The following is a 24609-nucleotide window of genomic DNA, read 5'->3' as shown; positions in this document are numbered from 1 at the left end:
TAAACTCACAGATTTACACTGTATATCAATTACTAGAGTTGATAGGCTGTTGATAGGCTACAATGAGTTCAGATTTCTATCATTAGTTCCTAAGTTGAAGCAATTAATTACAGCTTTAAAGATTTAGCAGGTTGAACTTAAGGTGACATTTAAACATTTAAATTAATTTGCAAAACAGAATTTAAGTATAGTTGCATTATCATTGATACACAATTAATGGTTAAAAAACTTTGATGACATATTAGTAATATTTTATTATAAAGTCCTTGATATATTTTCTGTAGCCCACTCCAGGTAACTGAATTAATTTTCAACCCAAAAAAACATTCTAATTCACATCACAGTTCCATGTCTTTATTCTCATTTCAGGGAGTAGAAAGTTTTGCGTATGAAAATATAGTTTTAAGACTCTTTCTGTTTGTTTGGTACTTTCCATTTTCAAAGCACTTTTCATTCAATTCATTCTTCTCATTATGTTTAGTATTAGCTATCCACATTCCTCAAAAACCAAGGTACAAAAACTCTAATTGACTTCCTCAAAGGCCACAGAAAATATCACTAATAGACTTTCTACTTGAATTTAAAGGCTCTTAAGATTTTGGCAAAATCACAAAACCACTCCAAATGTAGTTCTCTTCGTTAACTAATTACATCTTGTATACAGATAACAGGCAAAGAGTGCAACCATCATTTTAATTCTATTTTGAGAATGGTTTTTAAGTGTGAACCCGCATGCATTTAACACTCACAGGGATGAGAGGATACAACAAAATGAAACCCCCACCAGCCTAACAAACCTAATACCACCATTCAGTCAACGACAGGCATAGAGAAATCAGCATCTTTCATTTGTAGAAAATATTTTTGAGCATCACATATTCGGTAGGCATGAGTTGAACATTCTGATGAGACAAGTGGGCATTTGGGATGAAAGACTCCAGATGAAGCCATGATTAAGCAGAGTTTGCTATCAGGGTTTCTATATTCCCATAGAGATGTTTGGGTAAATCATCTACCAGGCAAAACAATAAGGGTAAAATTCCTAAATTCTGTGTGATTCACATTTTTTTTTTTTTGTAAATGAGCTAGAAGATAAACTCATCTATACAATGGTCAATAAATACAAAAATGAAAGGGTTTCAGTCAATAAATATGAAATGGGTAAGAGTTCACAGAGCACAGTGGTAGAAAACACATTATCTTAAAAAAATATATGAGGCGGCATTCCCAGGGAGTACATTTTATTAGGTGGAATCAAATGTATTTACCTCCCTCTGTCTTTTCAAGTAGGAAGGGCCTTATTTCTGCAAGTGGGATCAAGACTGGAGTCAAGCGACTGATTTTTCTGATAATACCACCTCAGACACTGACCAGATGAGTACCATTTCACTTCAACATTTCTTCAAAATCACAACGTACAGATTACCAATTAAAGTGCATCATGTAGCTTTAATCATAGCTACCAACAGTGTATAAGCATAGCAGGTGGTGAAGATGGAATATTATTTGTACAGTGAAATAATAAAGTACAATGAAACTTTACCCTTTCAAATGGTAACACATCAGAAATCACTTTACACTCAAAACACAACCCAAAACACTGAAAACACATTTTAAAACCTTTCCTTTTGATTGAACACACAGCATGCTTAATGGTTTCAGCACTTCCAATTCTTTTTAATAGGTGTTACAAACTGAAAACAAGACAGGTAGGTATTAAAAATATATTGGACATCTTAAAATTATCAACCTACCAGTGGAAACAAAATGATAGCAATTAAAAGTAATACAGGTTATTAAAAGTTAAGGCCTCGGAGGCTAAGAAGTCACGTTAGACTGTCAATTGTTTTCCCCACGGTGGGTAATCAGTTAGAAATTAAAAAAAAAAAAATCTAGTAGTTTAGTTGTGGTCAAAGAAAGAGTCAGTGGGGATGGGGGAGGTTTCAGCAACATGCTGGTAGAAAAAAAGAGACTTACATAGTCTGGGAGGGCAGTGAAATGGAAGGCGTGGTAACCTCTCTCACTTAGTTCATTTTTTGATTTTCAATGACATTTTTTTCATTCTTTCGCCTAGTAAAGATGACAGAAGGTCCTAATTTATTATCTGACGTCTATTCCTGTTCTTAGATTTAAGAGAGTTTAACTGTATACAGTCATATAATCCAATATAAACACTTTGAAAAAAAGAAAACTAGATCACTGATGTTGCATGCATTCAATTATAATTATAACTGCACACCCAAACCAAAGATAAGGACTCGGGGCAAGAATCAGCCCGCACAGCCCAGGCACTGGTGGGAGAGGTCAGTGGATTTACAGTTTCCTCAGATTACAGCAGTAAAAGGGAGGAGATCACAAGAAAGAGCTAACTTCTTCCTGAAATGATGATAAGCCACAGGTTATGAAAAATGCCTGCATTAAAGTCTTCTGCATGGCTCTGTGGATCTGCATATACTATATGCCCAAATGGAGCTGGTCAAAATACACAACAGACAAAGATATTCTCTATAGCAGATGCCTTCTGCTGCCGACATTAACCTGAATTTTAGATGATGAGAGAAGGATCATCATCACTTATCTAACATGACCTGACAGATTGTTTGAGCTTGACTAAAGAAAAAAAGAGATGGAGTGTAAATTTCTGTTTCTGTATGTAAGTTACACCAGGGCAGGTCAGATTAGTCAATGCCATGGTGTCCCTGACGTTTCTTCCCCTCCCACTTTCTGTGCTCACTTCAACATGTGTTGGGTGGGCATGCTGAAGGTGCTCAGGAAATATTGGGAAATAGATAAATGAAGAGATAACATCCATTAAATTCCAGGAAGAAAAACCAGCTGGAATGGCAATAGCCTTCACTTTTATGGCTAATTCGTATGCTTTAGGGAACACAAAGGAGAATTAAAAAGAATAGAAAACAAAACAAAACAGAAAAGACTTTTCATAAGCAGAAAGGGAAGGGATCAAGGGAGGAAAGAAATAATATTAACAAAACCCCAAACAGCTTCATGCCAAAGTCACCTCCTGGTGTTGCAAATATTGGTCAGAAACAAAATACTGGAATTTGGATTCCAGTTCTCTGGTGGCAGAATATCACATCTGTTCATCTGGTCTAAGGCAAATAATTCCCTATTCTCATGGGCAATCTAAAGTAGATTGATAGGTACATGATCTTTATTCCATTTAATTTAAACAAACTCTCTCTGGACGAGGTTTAAAGTCAAAAGCTGTTGTCTGACACTTAGCTAGGATTATTCACAAGATGAACAAGGCAAAATAATGTTTAGTCAGTTTCCATAGGTATGTTTTCATCGGATTATGTTTATTCTGAAAAACTAATCTATTGGAAAAGCTATTTTAATTATACTATAAGAGATTATTATTATTATTTAAGAAGCAGCAGGGCAGAATAATCTTAGTTTGATTAAAATTGTTGAAAATTAAGGTGCCATTAGCATAAGAATGTTTACATGTGGCTTCCCTCTCTGTGAGGTCATCTCATGATAGGGTCATTTACAGACTGCTTTTATAAGGAGGGCACAGAAAAAGGAGAAGAAAGTTCTCTGTCCCTAGCTCATCAGTGAGCACCTCCAGGGTAATCCCACTCTCCGAGAAACAGAGATGAGTCATCAGAAAGCCACATTCTTTAGTTGTTCAAGGCCAACTTCCTAGCCTGAATGAGAATCTGTCCAAGCCAGCAGCTGCCTCAGGATGAGAAACGCTTCCCTGTTCCAGTCCATAACACATGTGGGTAAGAACGGATCAAGTCTGCCTTCAGGTGGGCCGCACACAAGTCTAGCTCAAACATCATCTAGTGCTGCTGTCTGCCTAGGATGTAGGACATGGGGTATGTCTGAAGAAATGTAAGGAGGTTGGATAAAATGGATTTGGTAGGGTTTTGGTAGAGACTGTTCACTGGGGTGTTGGCTTTACTGAAGTTATCAGTGATAACAAAGACTATGAAGTCTAGTGATGTCTGAACTCCAAAACTGAGGTGTTTGCTACTCTCAGTGGCTTCTGCTTTACTTGATGAGAAAGAAATTCTGATGGGGGACATTGATGTCCCTATTACTCGCAATTGAGCAATTTGTGAAATTGTTCTATTTTTTTTTAAACTACTCTTCCAACAAGTTATTAATAAATTACTCAACACTGGGACACAAAAGTAAGCCCAAGGAAGAACAGGAGTTTTCAGATTCATTTCATGCATATATTTCACTCAGTGTTAGGACGGAGTTGGGTGGGACAAAGAAGGGCACCCAGGACCACACATTTCTGTAGGCAATTTCTGTTTTCCCAGTCTAAGGAGAAATATGTGACTATGGATTCCTGCTAAGCAAGACCTGCAAAAGCTGGCTGACCTAATTTAAATACAAGCCCTTGTTGAGCTCTTGTTGTAGGAACCTTTTCTAAGCCTTAGCTCTTTTTTGTTCCTTCAGATGTTATTTCATAAAAAGTCATAGCATCTTTCTGCAGTCCTAGTAACCTGCATTCTCCACTTCCCCAAAGCATGTTGCTTCTCCTGCTAGCCTCTGCCTTAATCACATTTATTTGTGGGACTCTAGGGAGGGGATGGTAATGTTTAGAGTAGAGAATAACTCTTTTTTTTTAAAAAGTCATCTTATTATGATCCTGTTTAGATGAAATATGGGACTTGCCATCAACAAAATTACAAAACAATCCCACTGGGAGCCCAGCCCATTCAGAATAATTCATCTGTGAAAAAGTGAACTTTAATTGTTACTCTTGGCAGCCATCTAAGAGAAGAGTGAAATATTATACTAAATATTGCCACGTGCAATAGTAAAATACCATATCCTCCTTGCCAGAAGCAGTGCACAACCCTCTTCAAATTCAGGTTTGGGTCTGGTGATTTAGTCTAAATCCTCTGTTTCCCCCTCTCCTAAACCAACAGAGGTTTTCAAAAGAGCTGCATTTTTGTTAGAACTATTTGCTCTTTTAAATTGCCAAAAGTAATAAGTAAAACTAAGACATTTATTTGGGTTAAAGTTTCCTCAGCTTCATGGAGGTTAATGTCCTTAGTCTGTGATCCTTGTACTAAGAAGTTCATTCCAGCTTTCAATCAGCCAAGGTTATGTGTCAGCTCCTTCTCTCCCCTGAAGCCTCATGGATTTATATTGTAGGAATTGGGAGCATGTGGAAGCTAATCAGAACGAAACATACATATGGCAAATTACATCCTGGAACAACTGAAGTTTTTTGGAACAACTGAAATTTCTAATAATTTTGATGTTGCCCATGCAATTACAATTTTGGGATCAAATCTCCTGATTTGGGCTTCAGAGAATGCAATGCCAACAGGTATTTACAATTCTAGACTAAACGTTCATTGAAAACTGCTGCATTATATAGTTTACATGCATGGAAAGGTGTTTGATAATACTCCAAAGCAGGGATATATTCTTTTCCTAAAAATAGAGTGAAGCCTTCTGTGAAGATATTAATCAAAGAATTCTTAATGTGGCACTGGTAATCTAGGATATTTATAGGTTTTGTTTCAGCATGAGTCTATAATAAATTATTTACAAGTAATTTAAAAAATATACATTCTGGTAGAAATATTTGCATATATTGGTCATATATAAGGATATATTAAGATCATATGTAAGATATGATATGTAGATAATATTACTTAGCATCCAAAATGCTTAAATTATTAGGGCCCTTAAAAATTAAATGACTTGCTCAGGACCATGTTACCAATGGTCTGACCATCAGAACTTCAGTTTTTAAGTAGATGTGCCCTGTGCTATAGATCACTGTATTTCATCCATACAGATATACGATGATACTAAGATTATTTGGGAATACGTTTTAAGTCTGTAGATATAAACAAATTAATCTTTGTTATAAGTTAGATTAATGAATTAAAACTTTTAGGTCACTTACAACTTGAGTAAATATACTAAACTTTAGGATATATGTTTTATATGGCCATTTTATTTGTATTATAACATATATTACCTATGACAATAAATAGAATAGCTACTGTTAACAAGACTTTGGGAACTATGATCCGTATTAGCCATGGGAAAATCTTCAGTATTTGTTACATACTGTGCACAATTGCATAAGGACTGGACATTATAAAGCTTCATCAGAATTTTTAGTTTATATAAATTAACATTTCTTAGAATTATTACCTGTTTTTCTTTGTGGAAAATTTAAAACAAACAAAAGCAAAATTTGTAGAATGCGTGGCCTTAGCAACTAACAGTGCTACACTAAAGTGAACAATATATATCAGTTATTATTGAAGTGGAAGTAGTCCTATAGAAGGTGAGGAATTTTAAAATACATTATTATAAATATCACTTAGATACTCAATGACAGCAAATAGTAAACTAATCAGGGGTCCCATAGGTCGACTATACATGGGAGTTGGTTGATCTTTTAAAAAAAATTGACCTATGATGTGGGAAGCCAAAGAAATCTCACTTATCTGTGTAGTTTTAACTTAAAAAAATCAACCTGCCTTTTATTTACTAAAAGATCAAGCTCTTTGTGTGTCAGCACAAAATTTAAAGTTTTGTTTGAGGGGTTCTATTTCCTGCTCTCCGTTTAAAATGGGGGAAAAATAAAAATATTTTGCCTGTGACAGAATATGAAAGAAGTTCTCACCCTTAAAACCAGCAGCATTGGTTTTCCAGTCATTAGCGTTCAAATGTCCCGCACGGGAAGTCCTGACAATAACATGCTGTACGTCTCTCCAGGTCAGAAACGGACTGGGGAAAGACAAGGTAAGAATCATTGTACCAAAAAAAAAAAAAGATGGGGGAAGCAGAGAGTCACAAGCAAATTAAAAAAGCAAAATCAAAATGGCAAAGTACTAAAAACAAAGGGTCAGAGATTTGGGTTTGGGATAACCAAATGCCAAATGTCGCTCTTGTTCTCAACATGGAGAAGTGACATTAGTCTGTGGGAGGCAGAAAATGTAACCTTAAACTGAAGAAATAATAAGACTGTAGTCAGGGTAGCTTAGGTTTTTAAAAGGGTGAGCGTTTCCAGTTTCCTCAACAAAATGGCTGCCCACTATGGTGCTGTCGTCCTTTGTATAAAAGCTGGCATCATTAGAAGATTACAGTAAGCTAGAATCAAAACAGAAGGCCTCTGGAACATTTCTTCTTTAATCATTGAATAGTTCGGTAACTGAGTTGCAATTAACCAAAAGAACTCAGCAATGTTGAACCTTCTATGCATACATATGTGGGATATGGAAAAATCTCAACGAAACAGCATCCCAATTGTCAGCATTTTTAAGGAAGAGAATATGGTACAGAACCCAAAGCTGGGCTCCAAGGCACAGACAGTTATAAGGGTATTCTTAATTTGCAATGGGTAGTTGTTATACTGTGTTATTAGATACCTAGTTCTTATGACTACTAGCACTGAAGAACACAAAAGAGACTACTGAGCAGGAGATACTTTCATTGGAGAACTGCAATGCTAATCGTAATCACACAGAAAACAAATCCAAGCGCATACACACAGACTTTTATTCCCTTTCATTGACTATGTATATACTCGAAGGCATTTGACTCAGGGCATGCATGCAATTCTAATCAGGATACTTATTTGATTCAGTCTTGAATTCTGAGGTGTGCTGATCTTTTCCTTAACTAAGAAATATGACAATTTTCAAGCAGCGTGTGCAGCCATTTTATTTATTTCTCACCAGCCACCTTCACTTCAGCAGTAATATTTGCAAAGGATGGGAGAGAAGATTAAGGGAAGAGGAGAAAATTACTCACTACCTGCCTTGAGGTGTGATGGGCCTTGAGGTAGTCTTTTTGTACTCTCTTTTATAGGTGTATGGATATTGGGGTCTTTCAGGCAGAGGGAGAACTTAGTATCTTAATTGTGCCTAATTTTTCATGATAGGGGCTGTATGTTTCTTCACTTTATACTACATTTTTTCCCCCATCATACTCACCACATCTATGTTTTTAGGGTGTTCACGGCGGCCCTTCTAGTAAGAAGGGGTCTAGTCATCAGATTCTGACTCCCTCATTTTCTATCTATGTGAAATTAACCTCTCAAAGTCTTAGTATACCCACTTAGAACATGGATGCTAGTATCTGCTTTATATCGTTATACTGATTGAATCAGTTAAAATAATGCCAAGTACTTAACCTTGTGCCTGGTGCATAATAAGCCATTAAGAAGTGGTAGATTGCAAAGCATTTTGCCAAAATTTGCAGCCACAGATCTTATTTGGTGGCTTGAATATGAAAGAAATGGGGAAAGAAAAGTACTATTGTGTTCTGACACTTTTTCTGTTATGGTCTCAGATTAAAAATAAAAGAAGACTGAGTCCTGCCATTTTAAAAGTTTCCCAAGTGGGTAAGACTGGATCTAGACTACTTGGTAAAGTTATATTAACAAAAGAACTTTTATTGTGGAAATTAAATCCCAACTACATAAACTTTAAAAATATGAGAACGATGAAAACAGAATTATTCTTGTTTTCTTAGGTTACAGCACTTGTTAGGAATCAATTTCAGAACCTGATAAAGCAAGAAACTTTCAAGAAAGGGAGGGAGGCTGTTTGGTGGAATCCAGGGGGCAGGATGTTTTGCTTCTAAAACAAATTGCATGATTTGACCCTTTGCTGACTAACACTAAATTCATTCACATGATCATTCAGTAGACTCAATGCACTACTGTCAGGGAAATCAGAAAGCAAGTCAAGGGATAATCTTGAATGCCAGTCTCAACATAAGATGTTCTAGCTCTGCTAAGATGGTATGTCCTAGTTATTAGGGTGAAGGGCAAAAATGACAAGAAAGCTTGGTCCAGAAAGACATTCTAGCCACTTATTTATGGTAAAGCAGAATCCTCCCAAATGAACATATATGTTTTTATTTTGTCATGAGTAAACAGTGAGACACCAAAGAGTACACTTGGATTTGATGAAAATATCTACATCAACCTAGTAATTGTAAAATAACATTTGACACATAGTTAGAACTTCCACGTTTTAACTCCTTAAACTTAACTCTCCTTTAGGGAGGAGAAAATAAGAAAAGAAGTCAGTGTCTCATGTTACCTGTCACCAGGGCAAGATTCCTTCAGATATATCAAGCAAGAAATTCTGATCATTGGGAGATCTACGTTTTCCCTAGTTAACCTTAGCACTAAACATTTAATTTTCGTGATAGAACAGGGAACATTTATATTGATCTTATACCTTAAGCACCTGTATTCTGGCAGATTCAGGAAGCCTCCTGCATTCAAACTCAGACTGAAGAAATAAGAGTTACTTGTTCTCATGCTGAGTAGCAAAACCTAGTTCTTGGAGTGCTTGTCATCAGAAGGAAGAAATTAGCTTCAGGAAACTGGAACTACACATGGAAAGAGAACGTGTTTGGATGGTTTTACTCTGATATTTGGTAATGCACAACTTCAGAAATGATCTAATTTGAAAATTTCCTGAATTTTACCAAAATAAAGTAAGGAAGACAAATTGAAAAACCAGTGGACCTGGAATCAGTAGTGTTTCTATCTGTGGGAAGATAATTAGCACGAGAAACAGCCATAGGTTAATTTTGCTGGACATTATGGTTTATTTATTGCTAGAATCCAGAGACGACTCTTGTTTATGGATACGTCTGAATCACATCTTACTTTTCTTTTTTTTTTTGAGACGGAGTCTTGCTGTCGCCCAGGCTGGAGTGCAGTGGCCGGATCTCAGCTCACTGCAAGCTACGCCTCCTGGGTTTACGTCATTATCCTGCCTCAGCCTCCCAAGTAGCTGGGATTACAGGCGTCCGCCACCTCGCCTGACTAGTTTTTTTGTATTTTTTTTAGTAGAGACAGGGTTTCACTGTGTTCGCCAGGATGGTCTCGATCTCCTGACCTCGTGATCTGCCCGTCTTGGCCTCCCAAAGTGCTGGGATTACAGGCTTGAGCCACCGCGCCTGGCCTACATCTTACTTTTCATTTGTATTTATACTCACAAGGATGATGCAGAAGTAAAGACTAAGGCAAACTATTAGAGATCTCGTAAACCATTTATAAAGTAAATGCAGAGAGAGAAGGCTGAGTGCTCTCTGCAGGGAACTCAGAAGTCCACAACCATAATTTAGGACTCCCTAATACCTATTCCTCTTTGCCAAGTATCTTGGACCCAAACTCCAATGGCCTCTGAAAACCGAGACCTCTCTGATCTCCAAGAATAGACAGACTTGTGCAACAAGAGATTTGAAGCAAGCAACTATTGACAGATCAAAAGTCTAACCCACCTGGAGAAAAGAACATCTCCCAATCCTGAGTCTCGTGACCACCGCCCTATAATAAATCACATGTAGTTATGCTACACACCCCTCAAATGCATCACTGTTGCATGATATTGAAAATCATATGATGTGGGTAACATTCTTATTCCTGTTTCACAGACAACAAAACTGAGGCTTTGAGTTACACACAGTAACTCAAATACACAGGTAGTAAGTAGAACTAGAATTCAAGCCAGCTGGACTTGGCTATATAACTTATGCTATCAATCACCAGATAACACTATTTCCTAATGGATACACAAAGGTGAAGCAGAGACACACACACATCTATCTGTCAGGAAGTTCTTTGACAACTGGATCAAAAAGCCAAGTATGGCACATCGCGTCCTCATGGTTACACACACTTTGTACACACATTCTTTCTCGACTCTGTTGATTTTTGTTTACCATAGCATTCAGAAGATTCCTGAGTCTTAATTTGTCCTGCAGGTTCCAAAGGCCTAACTTTTACCCATTCTTTCAAAGGTAAACAGAAAAATAACACACCAGAAAAATCACATGATTTTTATAATAGTTTACATGTATGCTGTGTGTCATAACATCAGTATATTATTGCATACCATTATTGTTATGAACTTGTCATCTTGCCTGCCATGGCCACACTTGGATGTGGTTCACAGCCAGGCTATGTGACCCTTCTCTGTTCAATGAACCTCAGCTGAACCTCACCTTAAACACTTCTAGTTTTCTAGTTTTCAGCTGCAAAAACAGCATAATTAATGACACTATCACTACCCAGTGTTTGCATTACATTTCCACTCTGAGTAGTTCCGAGTATTTCACAGGCCCAACACAACGTTTAGAAGAAGCAGGACATCTCCCAAGAGAGACATTTTGTGTAGTGCTTTTTGTTGGGCTAAGTGCAACTGCCAGTACTTCAACTGAAAAAAAAAAAGCTTCACCAAAAGTTTTTCCCAGATAATTCTGGGAAATTCATGTGTGAGTGCTAAGCTGAGACGGGCGGATCACGAGGTCAGGAGATCAAGATCATCCTGGCTAACACAATGAAACCCCGTCTTTACTAAAAAATACAAAAAACTAGCCGGGCGAGGTGGCGGGCGCCTGTAGTCCCAGCTACTCGGGAGGCTGAGGCAGGAGAATGGCGTAAACCCGGGAGGCAGAGCTTGCAGTGAGCTGAGATACGGCCACTGCACTCCAGCCTGGGCGACAGAGCGAGACTCCGTTTCAAAAAATATATATATATCTGTATCTGCTGGTCTTTAAAAATAAGGACCAATTTGAAATCTTGGGTGACTGACTCACCTGCACTTATTAAGGAGGAAAAGATAACCAACCTCCCGCTCAACCCACCACCCAAATACATCCTCATTGTCATTTAGGGGCAGCTGATAAAAAAGACAACAGATACATATCTTATTACAGAAAGAGAATTTATCAATAAGAGGAGCAACAGCTAGTCCAGATAATGAAACTGTTTCCTAAAAGAGCAATCCTAAAATACAAGAGTGATTCTGTCTAATGAAATGATGAGGCCCAGATCAATGGGAAAACTGCATCACAAATATCCAACTTCCTAAATGTTCAAAACCAATCCAAGATGAAAGTAGTCTCCTTCAATGCAAAATAAAAACACTTTTGTAAGATTATGTAAAATAGATATAGAAACAGAAAATTAATGTCACTGTACTGATGTTAAAAGAAATCGGCAGTTATGGGAACAGATTCATTTCACAATGAATCTGTGAGCTGGAGACACAAAGATGAGGCAGAAAGTATTTAAAGCCTGCTGAGATCGGTAAAAACATTACTCTGATTGCAGCTAGTGTATGAAAGTGGTAATTCAAGAATAAAATACCGACCTTCCTACAAAGAAAAACAATCTTCTTTTGTTAGGTAATGAAGAGCCCGAAAGGATCATCAGATTGTCAGTCCCACTGCGAGCAGGAGTATCCACCACTGGGGGTGCATTTGTTTTGCTTTGTTTTGTTTTGTATTCTACAATAATTCAAAAGTTTCAGGCCTAAAATTGGTTTGCAGTATTGGAAAATACAGCTAATAATGCCTCAAGATTTAGAAATGTGAGTTGTATTGGTATTACCCAAATACCCACTTATGATTCCTCCACACCTGAACCAAAGTGGAAAAAATGAAAGAAAAGAAAAAATTGGTTCAGGACCATGCAAAGTTTTATTGTGAAAATATTCGAATCCCCTGGATTTACTCTAAACCAAAGGTAAATTTGGATTCTGAACACACTTAAGAAAAGATAGCCCCTAATTTATAAAGAAAAATCTTGTCATTGAAGCTGAAGTAGCTTCTTTTCCTTAGAAATCCTGGCTCATCACTGCAAATACTTCTTGCATCTAAAAGACAAAAATTATGTTTTATGCAGGCCCTATGAAAATATAATATGTTGTTTGCAAGCTCAATAATCATTTCCTTGAAATACTTTGCTACATAAGCTCTTAGAAAATAGAACTTGAGGAAGGGTCAGTCATTTGAGATCACAAGCATTGAAATCAAATCGCAATTATGAAGCTTTCCACCAGGTCTCCCTTTACACTTAACTCCCTCCAACAATTGTGCCCTGAATATAATCCTTAAGGCCTCTTTTTATTCAAACCCATAACCCAGAATCTAGTTCTGCTCTTTGTTTTTACCCCAAGCTTGAAAACTCTTCAGAGTAGGCAACATGTGACAATGTCAGTGTTCCTAAACGTATCCCCCTCAACCTGTGAGAAACTCTTGCTCACTCTCCCTTTTCTGCTCATTCTGTGGGCTGTCCCACGACTTAGCATGATAAATTATGCAGTTCTAGGCTCACAGACTAAGTCCTGCAGGAAGACATGGTTACCCCCCTCATTTCTATTTCTCATTCAAAATAATAAAAAAAAAATGTTGTTTTGCGTTCTACAGCCTCTAATCACATGAGAATGGTGGAAATTACACATCACAGTCAGGGAGACCTAGGGTGAATCATGACCTCCTACCTGATAGTTCTGTAACACCGGGCAATTTACTGAACCTCTCGAGGTCTCTGTTTCCTCAGCCGCAATGTGGAGAAAATAGCGCTGACTCCACAAGATTGTTGCAAGAATTTGAGGTAATGGAAATAAAGAGCTTGGCATATGATAGGCTACCAAAGACAAGCGCCATGATGATTTACTGAGATTAAGAACCTACTGTACCATTATAACTCAGAAGGACTACTTTTGCTGAATTTACACCAGCATTTGATGAATCTGTATATAATTAGGCTAAGTTTTCTGCAATGTTCCTAAACTTTAGCAATATGTTTTTTGCTTTCACTAACAGATGAACAAAACAGCATTTTTAACACCTTAGTATATTTCTGCTTAGTGAAACAACAATGCTACTAAGATCTGTCAAAAAGATCTGGTTTTCACAAGCCTATAGTGTAGGTGGCAATTAAATTGGCTGGGGAATGAACTTTTTGGATCCACTAGGACTGTTAATAAATCCACTCTATGTGTGGGAAATCTTCTCTCTTAATAGTTAGCCATTGATGTAATTGTGGAGGATTGTGAGATGTTCTTTGGTTTGATATGAGAGTGCTTTAGAATATCAAATGTTAGAATGAGGACAAGTATACTTATTTGCCTAGCCAAATTGCCAGACTGAAGTGCTTTTGATACTGTTCTACATAGTTCAGAGATTTGCAGAGTTTTCACCTCAAAAGCCAGTAGTTAAACCCTTGGAGAGGCAACAGAAATCATTGGTTGCACTGCCATTATTATTATGATTCTAAATTACTTTATAGCCTTTTTCTCCCATTTTTTCCTGTTAAGTAAAAGAACTAAAATGATGCTTCTCTTGATGTTTATTGAAGTATATTTCAAAATGAGGCTTTTCAATGATCAGCTTTCACTGTCAACTTTAATGAAAATAAGAATTTTGGCTTCTAGAATTTGAAGTAAATATTATTATGCCTATTTAAAAAAATTTGTATACACTTACGGGGTACAAGTGTAATTTTGTTACATGCACATATTACATAGTCATGAAATCAAGGCTTTTAGGGAATCGATCACCCAAACAATGTATGCTGTACCCCTTAGGTAATCTCTCATCATCTAACCCCCTCCCACCACCTCCCACTTCTCATTCTCCATTGTCCATCATCCCATACTCAACATCCATATGCATACATTATTTAGCTCTCACTTTTAAGTGCGAACATGCAGTATTTTGTCTCTCTGTGTCTAACTTGTTTCACTTAAGATAACAGTCTCTAGTCCATCCATATTGCTACAAAACACATGATTTCTTTTTTTGTTTGTTTGTTTTGAGACGGAGTTTTGCTCTTATTGCCTAGACTGGAGTACAATGGCATGATCTCAGCTCACCGCAACCTCTGCCTTCTGGTTTTAAGCAATTCTCCTGCCGCAGCCTCCTGAGTAGCTGGGATTAACAGGCATGTGCCACCATGACTGGCTAATTTTGTATTTTTAGTAGAGACGGGGTCTCTCCACATTGGTCAAGCTGGTCTCGAACTCCCGACGTCAGGTGATCCGCCTGCCTCAGCCTCCCAAAGTGCTGGGATTATAGGTGTGAGCCACTGCACACAGCCTATTTCATTTTTTAATGGCTGAATTATTATGCCTATCTTAGAAACTCCCGGTTTAGTGTATCATTTCCTAGCAGTCTTTCTAATTATTAGACATCATTGATAGGAACAAAAAATATTTTAAAAATTACATACCACACACACACACACACACACACACACACACACACACGCACAGGAAAAGATCAACAAAGACTAACAGAAATCTATTTCAGAAATTTTGGAAGCATTTCAAAAAACCTTATGAGCTAATGTGACTATGAGGAAAATAATTTTAACTTTCTTTTCATTGTCTCCCTCTATTATATATCTTGGGATGCCAAAATGGTATCTTTCCAGAATCCCTGATAGTGAAGGGTACCCAGGAGACAGAGTTCTGACTAATAAAGCAAAAGTCTACCGGGCATTTCTGAGAAAGCTTTGCTTTCCTGCTATAAGGATTGCTAGTCCTGCATCATTTTTTCCTTTCTCCTTTTATTTGGAATGTTGATATGATGATTGGAGCTGCAGCAACCATTCAGAAAAGAATAACAAAAAACCCCACATAGACCTTGGCCTTGATAGTTTGAGCTTGGTAGCCTTGAGTCAACATCTTGACTGCTAACTCGTGGACTTTTTCTTTTTCAACCCTCTTTCTTACTACTGAAGACATTTCCTAAAAGATGTATCTCCAAAAGTATGGCGTAGTAGACGGCATGTATTGAAGGCTTACTGTGGGCCAGGCACACACACTATCAAGAGAATTCTACATTCATTATTTCATCTATTCTTCATGACAGTCCTGTGAGACAAATACTGTTATTACTTTCACTTACAAAATAAAAACATCAAAGCAGAGGAAGTTTAATGATCTTCCTCAAAGTCATACAATTAGCCACAGTTGAGACTGGCCCAGGCAGCCTGATTTTAGAGCCTCAGCTCTGACCCTCGCCACCTGCACTGTCTCAGACTAAAGGGGGGCATGATGGAAAGAGTCAGGTTAATGGTGCTTGTAGGGACTGGCCGTTCAGCCTCTAGTTTTGTCAGAAGGGGTAGGAAATGATCCTCTCACTTCAGAGGGATCTCTGCTAGAATCTCAGAATTGGACAGGGAGATTTGCTCCTCATCCCATCCTTCAATGGCAGATTTGAGTAGGTCTGTGCTTGGAGGCTAAGCAGAGCAAGGACAGAGCCACAGCCTTTCTGTAGCAGTTTTTTTTTTAAATTGAGAATGAATAATTTTTTTTTGTAAAAGGAAAGAATGGAAACAAAGAAAGGAAAAAGAAAAGAAGGAAAAAGAAATGTAAGAGAAGAGTACAGGGAAAGGAAAACGAAGTGGTGAGAAAAAAGAGAAGAGTCCAGACTAGAAGAATAACAATAATATGGAGCTGATGGAAAACACAGTGTAGGGAAAAGGAATCAACCAAGTAATAAAGCAAACTGAGTGAGAGTAAGGAAGATTATGAGGAGTATGAAGTTGTATTAGCAAAAGCAAAGGATGCATAGGAAAGAGTAAATTGACATGGATAGGTGGAATTGATATCATGGAAAGCTGAGTTAATGATGTGGAATACAAATCTGAGGACTTCTTGCTTTTTTTTTTTTTTTTTTTTTTAAAGATGGAGTCTTGCTCTGCCACCAGGATGGAGTGCAGCAGCACGAATCTCGGCTCACGGCAACCTCCACCTCCCTGGTTCAAGCGATTCCCCTGCCTCAGCCTCCCAAGTAGCTGGGTCTACAGGCCCACGCCACCATGCCCGGCTAATTTTTTGTATTTTGACGGGGTTTCACCATGTTGGCTGGTATGACAGCGATCTCCTGACCTCGTGATCCGCCTGCCTCGGTCTTCCAAAGTGCCAGGATTACAGGCATGAGCCACTGCACCCAGCCACTTCTTGCATATTTTTTAAGGAAAGAGATGACAAGGAAGACAAGATGATGGATTTGGGGGAGAGGAAACAAATCTGGCTTCAGAATATTAGCTATACCTTGCTCTCAGGACTAACAATTACTGAGTCTTTCCTATTTACCAGATGCTCTACTGGGTGCTTTAGGTATATAACTTCACTTAATGAACACACAACCCCATGAGATAAACAGCATTGTTATTCCCCTTTTACAGATAAGGAAACTAAGGCCTAGAAAGGTTAACTTTCTTTCTCAAAGCCGTGTAACTAGTAGGAAGCAGAACAGGAATTGGAAGGAAGGTTTCATACTTCAGGACGCAGGCTCTGAAGCTCTGTGGTGATCTTCGCCACTAATCAAAGTCACATTTGATTAAAAATGTTCAAGGTGGGCTAAAAATACTTAATGTTTTCCAGGATATATTAATGAAAAGAGTTGCATCCCCTAGACTAGTCCTAAAATATATACGTTTTCATTACAATACAAATGAAAAACAAAATCCTAAAACTAAGCAAAACAGGACTCCTAGTTTAAGATTTTCTCTGCAAAGCTAATTTTAAAAGATAATAATAGAACAGTTAAAGTAATTTAAAAGAAATAAACCCAAGAATTTTACACTAGCCTTGTCGTCCTTCATGAGTGAATACAGAAGACACATTCGCAGGATTGAGAAAACTGACTAAGTTGCCCGTCGACAAATACAGACTCTGAAGATCAAAATAAAATAAGTAAATAATTTAAGATTTATTTCGATTTATGAATAACTCAAAATTTAAAACTGTAGAATATATAGTTGTTATTAGAAAAGACCTAATAATGACTCCAAAATAAACTGAACAGAATTGAGACTTAATAATTGTTTTAAAAGAATTCTTCTGGGAATAAAAAATACTAAGAAATAAATTAACAAAAATGGTCTTTGGCAAAAATCCAAATTATGGTATTAAAGATAGGGAAGTAAGTAGAAGGGCGGTAAATGTAAGCCATGTTTATATAGCAAGGAGTCAAAGGTGGTATCTCTTCTATTACAAAACACACTGATTTCAAAATATGGCTTTATTTACAACTATGTATAAAACATGAAAACTAAAAATTAAACAATAGACATAGATTTTGTCCCCTGCACAAAACACATACAAAGATTCACGAATGGGAGAATTCATTGCAAACAATGTAACATTTTAGATAAAAAACACTTAAAAGGACAAAAAGTTGAATTTACTTGAAAGACAAAGTAAAAGATGTAACAGCATGATATTTGCACATCAAAATGGATGAATCAAAGACTTTAAGAAAAAAGAAGTAGGCGGGGCGCAGTGGCTCATGCCTGTAATCCCAGCACTTTGAGAGGCCTTCGTAGTGGGAGGGTCACTTGAGGTCAGGAGTTTGAAAACAGCCTGGCCAACATGATGAAACCCTATCTCTACTAAAAATAATAATAATAATAAAAATAGCCAGGCATAGTGGCGGGCGCCTGTAATCCCAGTGACTCGGGAGGCTGAGGCAGGAGAAAAGCCTGAATCTGGGAGGTGAAGATTGGAGGTTGTAGTGAGCCGAGATCGCACCACTACACTCCAGCCTAAGCAATGAGAGCAAAACTTTGTTTCAATAAAAAGAAAAAAAAAAAAAAAGAGAAAAAATAAGTAACTGATGGAAGCACAGTAATGTTCAGATAAATTTAATCCATTTATGTCAGGAGAAAAACATACAGGATTTGTTTACTTTATAGATAAAATTTAATAATATTGAAATATATGTCCTATAAAGAGTCTTTCTTTTTTTTGGGACAGAGTCTGGCTCTGTCGCCCAGGCTGGAGTGCACTGGAGCGATCTCGGCTCACTGCGAGCTCCACCTCCTGGGTTCACGCCATTCTCCTGCCTCAACCTCCCGAGGATCTGGGACTACAGGCGCTCGCCACCATGCCCGGCTAGTTGTTTTGTATTTTTAGTAGAGACGGGGTTTCACTCTTAGCCAGGATGGTCTTGATCTCCTGACCCTGTGATCCCCCCGCCTCGGCCTCCCAAAGTGCTGGGATTACAGGCGTGAGCCACCGCACCCAACCAAGAGTCATTTTTTTTTAAGACTTCACAGATCAACTTAAGAGCTTGTAATGAAAAGTTGAAGTTACATTGGGCCAAAAGGAAATTTCACCAATTGCCCTAAGCGAAAACAATACCTCACAAAACACTGGTGTTGTTATCATCTAACCCTATTATCTGACCACAATGTAGTGAAAAAAAGGTCAAATCTCAATAGTGACAAAGTTTGTTTAACACTTAACAGTACTTTACTCAATTGTCATTCTATCAAACAGGAAGTGAAAATATCATTAGAGAATGACAGTCTCTCAAAAGTGTGTTCAGAGATAAATTCACATCTTTAAAAGTTTTATTAATATAAAAGGAAAATAAATGAACAATGATTCAGCCAATAAGATTCATAAAAGAATGAAGAGGAAAACAGGAAAGAAAGTGTAAAAGAAAGAAAGAAAATGGAAAAAAAATTACTGATAAAGAAATCTCAAAACTGGACCTTTGAAAAACAGTAACAAAAAAACTAATCGAGAAAATAAGAAGAAAACACTAATAAATTCTAAATATTAAGGCAGTCATAAAAACCAATACAAGAGATGTTTATAGTATTAGAAAATACTGGGGTTACTTCTAAAAATGGCTTTGAGGCCAGATGGTTTCCTTCAAACATGCAAGAACTCTGATCCCAAGGGTCTCTGGAGAGAAAATACAAATTGCAAAATTCCATAATTTATTTTGTGAATTTAACATCATCTGATACCAAAAACTTGCAGAGACAGAGGCCAGTTTCAAGGTCAAACCAACATGGGTTTAAAAAAACGTGAGTTAAAAGCTTGACTCTCCGTTTACTATCCGTGTTACCTTATAGATAAGAATTACATGAAATATACCAAAAATATACTTTAGAAAATGCTATTTATCTGCCGTAGGTACACAACTAATGTTAGCTAGTTGCCGTAATAATAGCATAGAACACACATATATACACATACATTATGTAGTAAAAGAAAATCTCAGAAAAATAAACTCAAAGACATAAAATATGCTAAAATTAAACCAATAGCATATTAAATAACTAAATCTGATTCATAAATATAAGCAGGGAATAATATTAACAATGTATTATTCTAATAAATCATATCAACAAATCTAGTATGAGAAACTATATATTCATCTCAACAGATACGGAAACACCCAAATCTCATTCCTAATGATAATATAAAACCAAAAATGCTGCATAGGCATTATGAAGAACATCTAAAAGAAACACAAACATTGACAAAAAGTGAAATAGAAGGTAAAAAAAAAAAAAAGGAATCAATAGAAAATCAGGATCTAAATGTGAATGCTTACTATCTCATAATATTTACCATTTTTTGAAGGGTTAATGCAATCGAAGTAATATTGTGATGATATCAGCTTCCTTATTTTTAGTACTTTCCATATACCTAAGTTCATTTTTTGCTAGCAACAATCCTGTGATTCTGAGTTATTGACCCAAATTTCAGATGAAAAAACTGCAACTAAACAAGGTTAAGAAATACGACTTCCACTTGCTCAAGTCTATCCAGGAAATAATAGTAGAGGCAGGATTGGAACTGAAGTTAGCTTGACTCCAAAATCTCAACTTATAATGACTAATCTGTACCACTATCCAATAAGAACAAATATGAAAAATTCTTAAAACACAGACAAGTATTACTATCATCAGATGCTATGAATATATTCTAAAAAAAACAAACAAGATATAATGTGAGTTAAAGGACCTAGAGATAAGAAAACATACAAAATAATGCCTCTGTTACAGATAAGTAATAATCAGTTAAAGAAATAATAGCAATAGCAAAACAAACAAATATTTGCTATTCCAAAAAATACGCCGGAAAACCTATGAAACTAAGGACAAGTCTGATACATTAATATGCCAATAAAAAGAAGATCTAAACAATGTATAACGATTTTCTTGATTGGGAATACTTGTAAAGCAGCCAAGATTTACACAATTGTTATAAATTGCCACTGGGATTGTTTTTGGAACTCAAAAGACTGGTTCTAAATTTTATCTGGGAAAATGAATGAATAAGAATGTTTAAGAAAATGTTTAAGATATGAAGTGATTCTGTAATGTTTGAAGATTTGGTAGAATGATAGAACAGAAAATACTAAAGGAGATCTTCATATATGCAACAACGTAAAAGAATACAAAACAAACTGCTTTTGGAGGAGATAGATTACTTAACAAATGACATTGGACAAATAGGATCCCTATAAAAACTCAATTTAGATCCTCATACTGGACAACAAAATAAACTCTAGTTGGTTAAACTTTAATGATGACAAATAAAACAAGAAAGCAGCATCACATATTGTCACTGATTTGTGGTATCTAAAAATTAAAACCAGTGAACTTACGGATATAGAAAGTAGAAGAATGGTTACCAGAGGCTGAGAAGGGTGGTGATGGGGAGTGCTGGGGGGAGGTAGGAAAGGTTAGGGGTGGTCAAAAATAATAGTTAGAAAAAATGAATAAGACCTACTAAATGATGGCACAACAGGGTGACTGTAGTCAATGATAACTTAATTGTACATTTAAAAATAACTAAAAGAGTGATTGGATTGTTTCTAACTTAAAGGATAAATGCTTGTGTCACGGATATCCCATTCTCCATGATGTGATCATTGCACATTTCATGCCTGTATCAAAGCACCTCATGTACCCCCTAAATATATACACATACTATGTACTTACAAAATATTAAAATTAAAACTCAAAAAATAAAGAAAACACTACGTTAAAATGTCACTCATTAATAAACTTTGAAATAGGAAAGAACTTCCTAGCCTGAGGCTTTTTAATCTGGGGTCCATGAATTCCCCGAAGGTACAGGAAATTCCTTGCCACATGTAAATCTGGACTCATTTAGGGTGAAACATACATAGCTTCATCAGCATACGTAAAATTCTCTAGGAGGTACAAAAAGATCAGGTATGCCTATCTAATTGAAGATTTCATAAAGAACACATGTATTTGACTAAATAATACTTTTAAAATACATTTAAAAATTCCCTATTTCAAAACAATATAAACAATACCTAAAAGCAAGTGAAAAATTAAAAAATTACTTGCTATAACTATGGCCAAAAGGTAATATGTTGGGTATATGCAGGTAAGACAAATACGAACATGAAAGAGTATTAGGTGATTAGTAGAGGATTCAAAGCATTATTATCTTTTCGAGTGACTTTGAAATACACTTTTCAAATTCAATTTGAATACCAGTCCTTACAATTCAAAAATGTCTCAGCATCTCATTTCCAAGAACTGAATGGAGACAGCACCTACAAAAACCTGAAACCTTCTTTAATCTAATCTTGCTTGACTGCAGGTTAGAAAAACATTGTTTGGTTAAAAAAAGGTTGGTTTAAAAAAACAAATGGGAGGGGAATAACAAAACAAACAACATGATCTGAAAGGAAGGCAAAATGCAGACTGAAGACAAAGTATGCAGTATTTTTATAGTAAACATGATGCATATATTAAGAATATTTGGAACTAGCATCATAGCATTAGGAGTTACACTAAAAGCTTAAAACATGCTTAAAGTTGGCTGTGTAGGGAGATATTTGATTTACATTCTGCATGATTTATATATATATTTTATAAAATGTATTTTGATAATACTTATATTAATTAATTTGAAGATTATATTATCATCAAAATAATATATTATATAAATAAATACCTAAATATTAAAAATGGTTCTATTGCTAATAATATATTATCATCATCATGGGATTGCTCTTCCTGGAATCTATCAGTATTAAATAAATATTTATTTGCTTCTAAGATATTAGTGGCAAATGAAATTAGTAGAATGCTTGCAAGCACCACTTTGATGAAAAAGGCTCTCAATCTTTTGTATTTCAAAGACTGGAACATTGTTTTTCAACTTGGGAATCAACGTGAGACTCATCACTTTCATTGCTAAGTAAGGATAGCATCATTTCCTACAAGTAGGAAAATGTTATGCGAAAATAGTATATATAATCAGAATGAGTCACTTTAAAAATTCCTTTTTTAAAATTAAAAAATACACCTTTGTTTTAAAAATAACCTACATTGCTGTTGTTATTCACCTTTGCCTGGTGACCCCTGAGCTCTCACTGAATAGCATCTTACAGACCAGATGGTTTCTGGGCAATCTTCCAATGTTATGATTCTTCAGACAAACTGACAACAATTGCTTTATATTCCAGGTATGGGATCCCAAACGCTTGAGAGTTTTAGTACACTGAAAATTATACAATTGAATACATCTGCTATGGAAAATGAGGCTATCAAATGTCAATTCCAATGGCACCTAAATTCAGAGCAACGAACAAAAATTCAGCATGACGAATACGATCACTCCTGTATCACACTCTCTCCAGGAAGCTCGCTGCAACATTCTTTCAAGTTGTTTTAAAGGTTTCCAATAGCTAAATAACAAGCAGACTCTGCTGAGAGCCCTTGAGAGACCCTCACCTCCCTATTTTAAATCTCACTAGAATTCTCTTCCTTCGCACCAACATTCCCCGGTTGTGTACCAAGATTTTCAAATAAATTCGAGTGCTCACTGAAGACTATGTAACTGCATTCTTGCTGACTAGATGAACAATTTTCATCTGTGAAGTGATGCCAGTTGTCAACCTGTTTTCAATCATATACAGGCAGTTTTCTAAATTTGTTATAGGAATATAAAAATTATGGATCATTCAGGTATTCCTCTTTATCATTTGGCCTTCTATTAAGGCTTGGTTGTGACTGCAAGCTCTATTAGATGAAAAAGGTAAGATGTGCTTAACGTTGCCAGAAAGCAATAACTCAGTTAAAACTCACAAAACCAACTGTAAGTTGAATCACTTTTATGACTCCAGTTGCAGCAAAAATGCTGTCATCTCCTTGATGACCTTGCCACTTCTTTTCCGAATTTGCCGTTATTCATCCTTTCCTACTCTTCACCCTACCATCAATCCCACTAGCACAATATAATGTTTTCTTCTATTTTTTCCTTCACGCCAGATATAATTATCTTTATTCTCTACCTCCCTTGACTGAAATGTAGGCTCTGTTGGAGCCAAATTCAAGGGCTCACACACATTTGTGCTCAACTTACTTGACTGTTCCTGGCAGCTCTGGAGAGGACCATGCATGTTTTGTTCATAGATGTATTCTAGTTCTTAGCACAGTGCCAGGCACATACCGAACTAGCTAAACATTGCAACTATGACTTGTAAGACGTATTACAGGTTCAGAAATGTGAAAAAAAAGTTTGTTTCAAAATAAAGAAATTATGATAACAAGCATGACTCAATAAATATTTCCTGAATGAATCAATCAAGATTTAGAGTTTAAACAATATCTCACTAACTACAGATACCGGAATAGATACCTATCCATACTTTTGAATAGCTGTAGGGAAAGTTCCTTCTCTCCATTTACTCATTCATTCACTTTACAGTTTATAGTGTCCATTTGTAATTAACCATGTCCCGTTACAGTACTTAACACAGAAAGGTGATGTGGTAGAATGGCGGATTCTGGTGTCACATTACCTTGAATCCACCTACCACACCTATCACCTGTGTGAATTCCTAACCCTCATTTTCCACATAGGAGATATGTTGATAATGCCTACCTTAGAGCACTGCTTTGAGGATAAAATGAGATTACCAGTGTAACACTCAGCTCAGTATTTGGCATAAAGCCAGCATTCAATGAAGGTTGACTGCTGTTTTTTCCACTGTTTTCTCTCTTAATTTTATCTTTTTGCACTATGCAACATC

At 36.5% G+C, this 24609-nt stretch overlaps 1 protein-coding gene and 1 long non-coding RNA gene across 6 annotated transcripts in view; one reads left to right on the top strand and one right to left on the bottom strand.

The window, feature by feature from the left end:
* The window catches only part of PCSK5 (proprotein convertase subtilisin/kexin type 5), a 483293-nt gene that overhangs the window by 226428 nt on the left and 232256 nt on the right, over positions 1 to 24609 (bottom strand). For all 5 annotated transcript variants that reach the window (XM_017892732.1, XM_017892728.1, XM_017892730.1 and 2 more), the window contains exon 10: positions 6641 to 6744. In XM_017892732.1, the coding sequence (XP_017748221.1) occupies positions 6641 to 6744 (104 nt within the window). The remainder of the gene's footprint in view (positions 1 to 6640; positions 6745 to 24609) is intronic.
* On the top strand, positions 3558 to 23163 carry LOC108542651 (uncharacterized). Its single transcript, XR_001889328.1, has 3 exons — positions 3558 to 3749; positions 5143 to 5320; positions 23041 to 23163. It is a non-coding gene; the product is annotated as an uncharacterized LOC108542651 (long non-coding RNA).

The sequence above is a fragment of the Rhinopithecus bieti genome, unplaced genomic scaffold (assembly GCF_001698545.2).
Source record: "Rhinopithecus bieti isolate Rb0 unplaced genomic scaffold, ASM169854v2 scaffold_19708, whole genome shotgun sequence".
In the NCBI taxonomy this organism is placed as follows: Eukaryota; Metazoa; Chordata; class Mammalia; order Primates; family Cercopithecidae; genus Rhinopithecus; species Rhinopithecus bieti.
The sequence above is the reverse complement of the archived record's forward strand: the minus strand, read 5'-3'. Positions and strand labels throughout refer to the sequence as shown.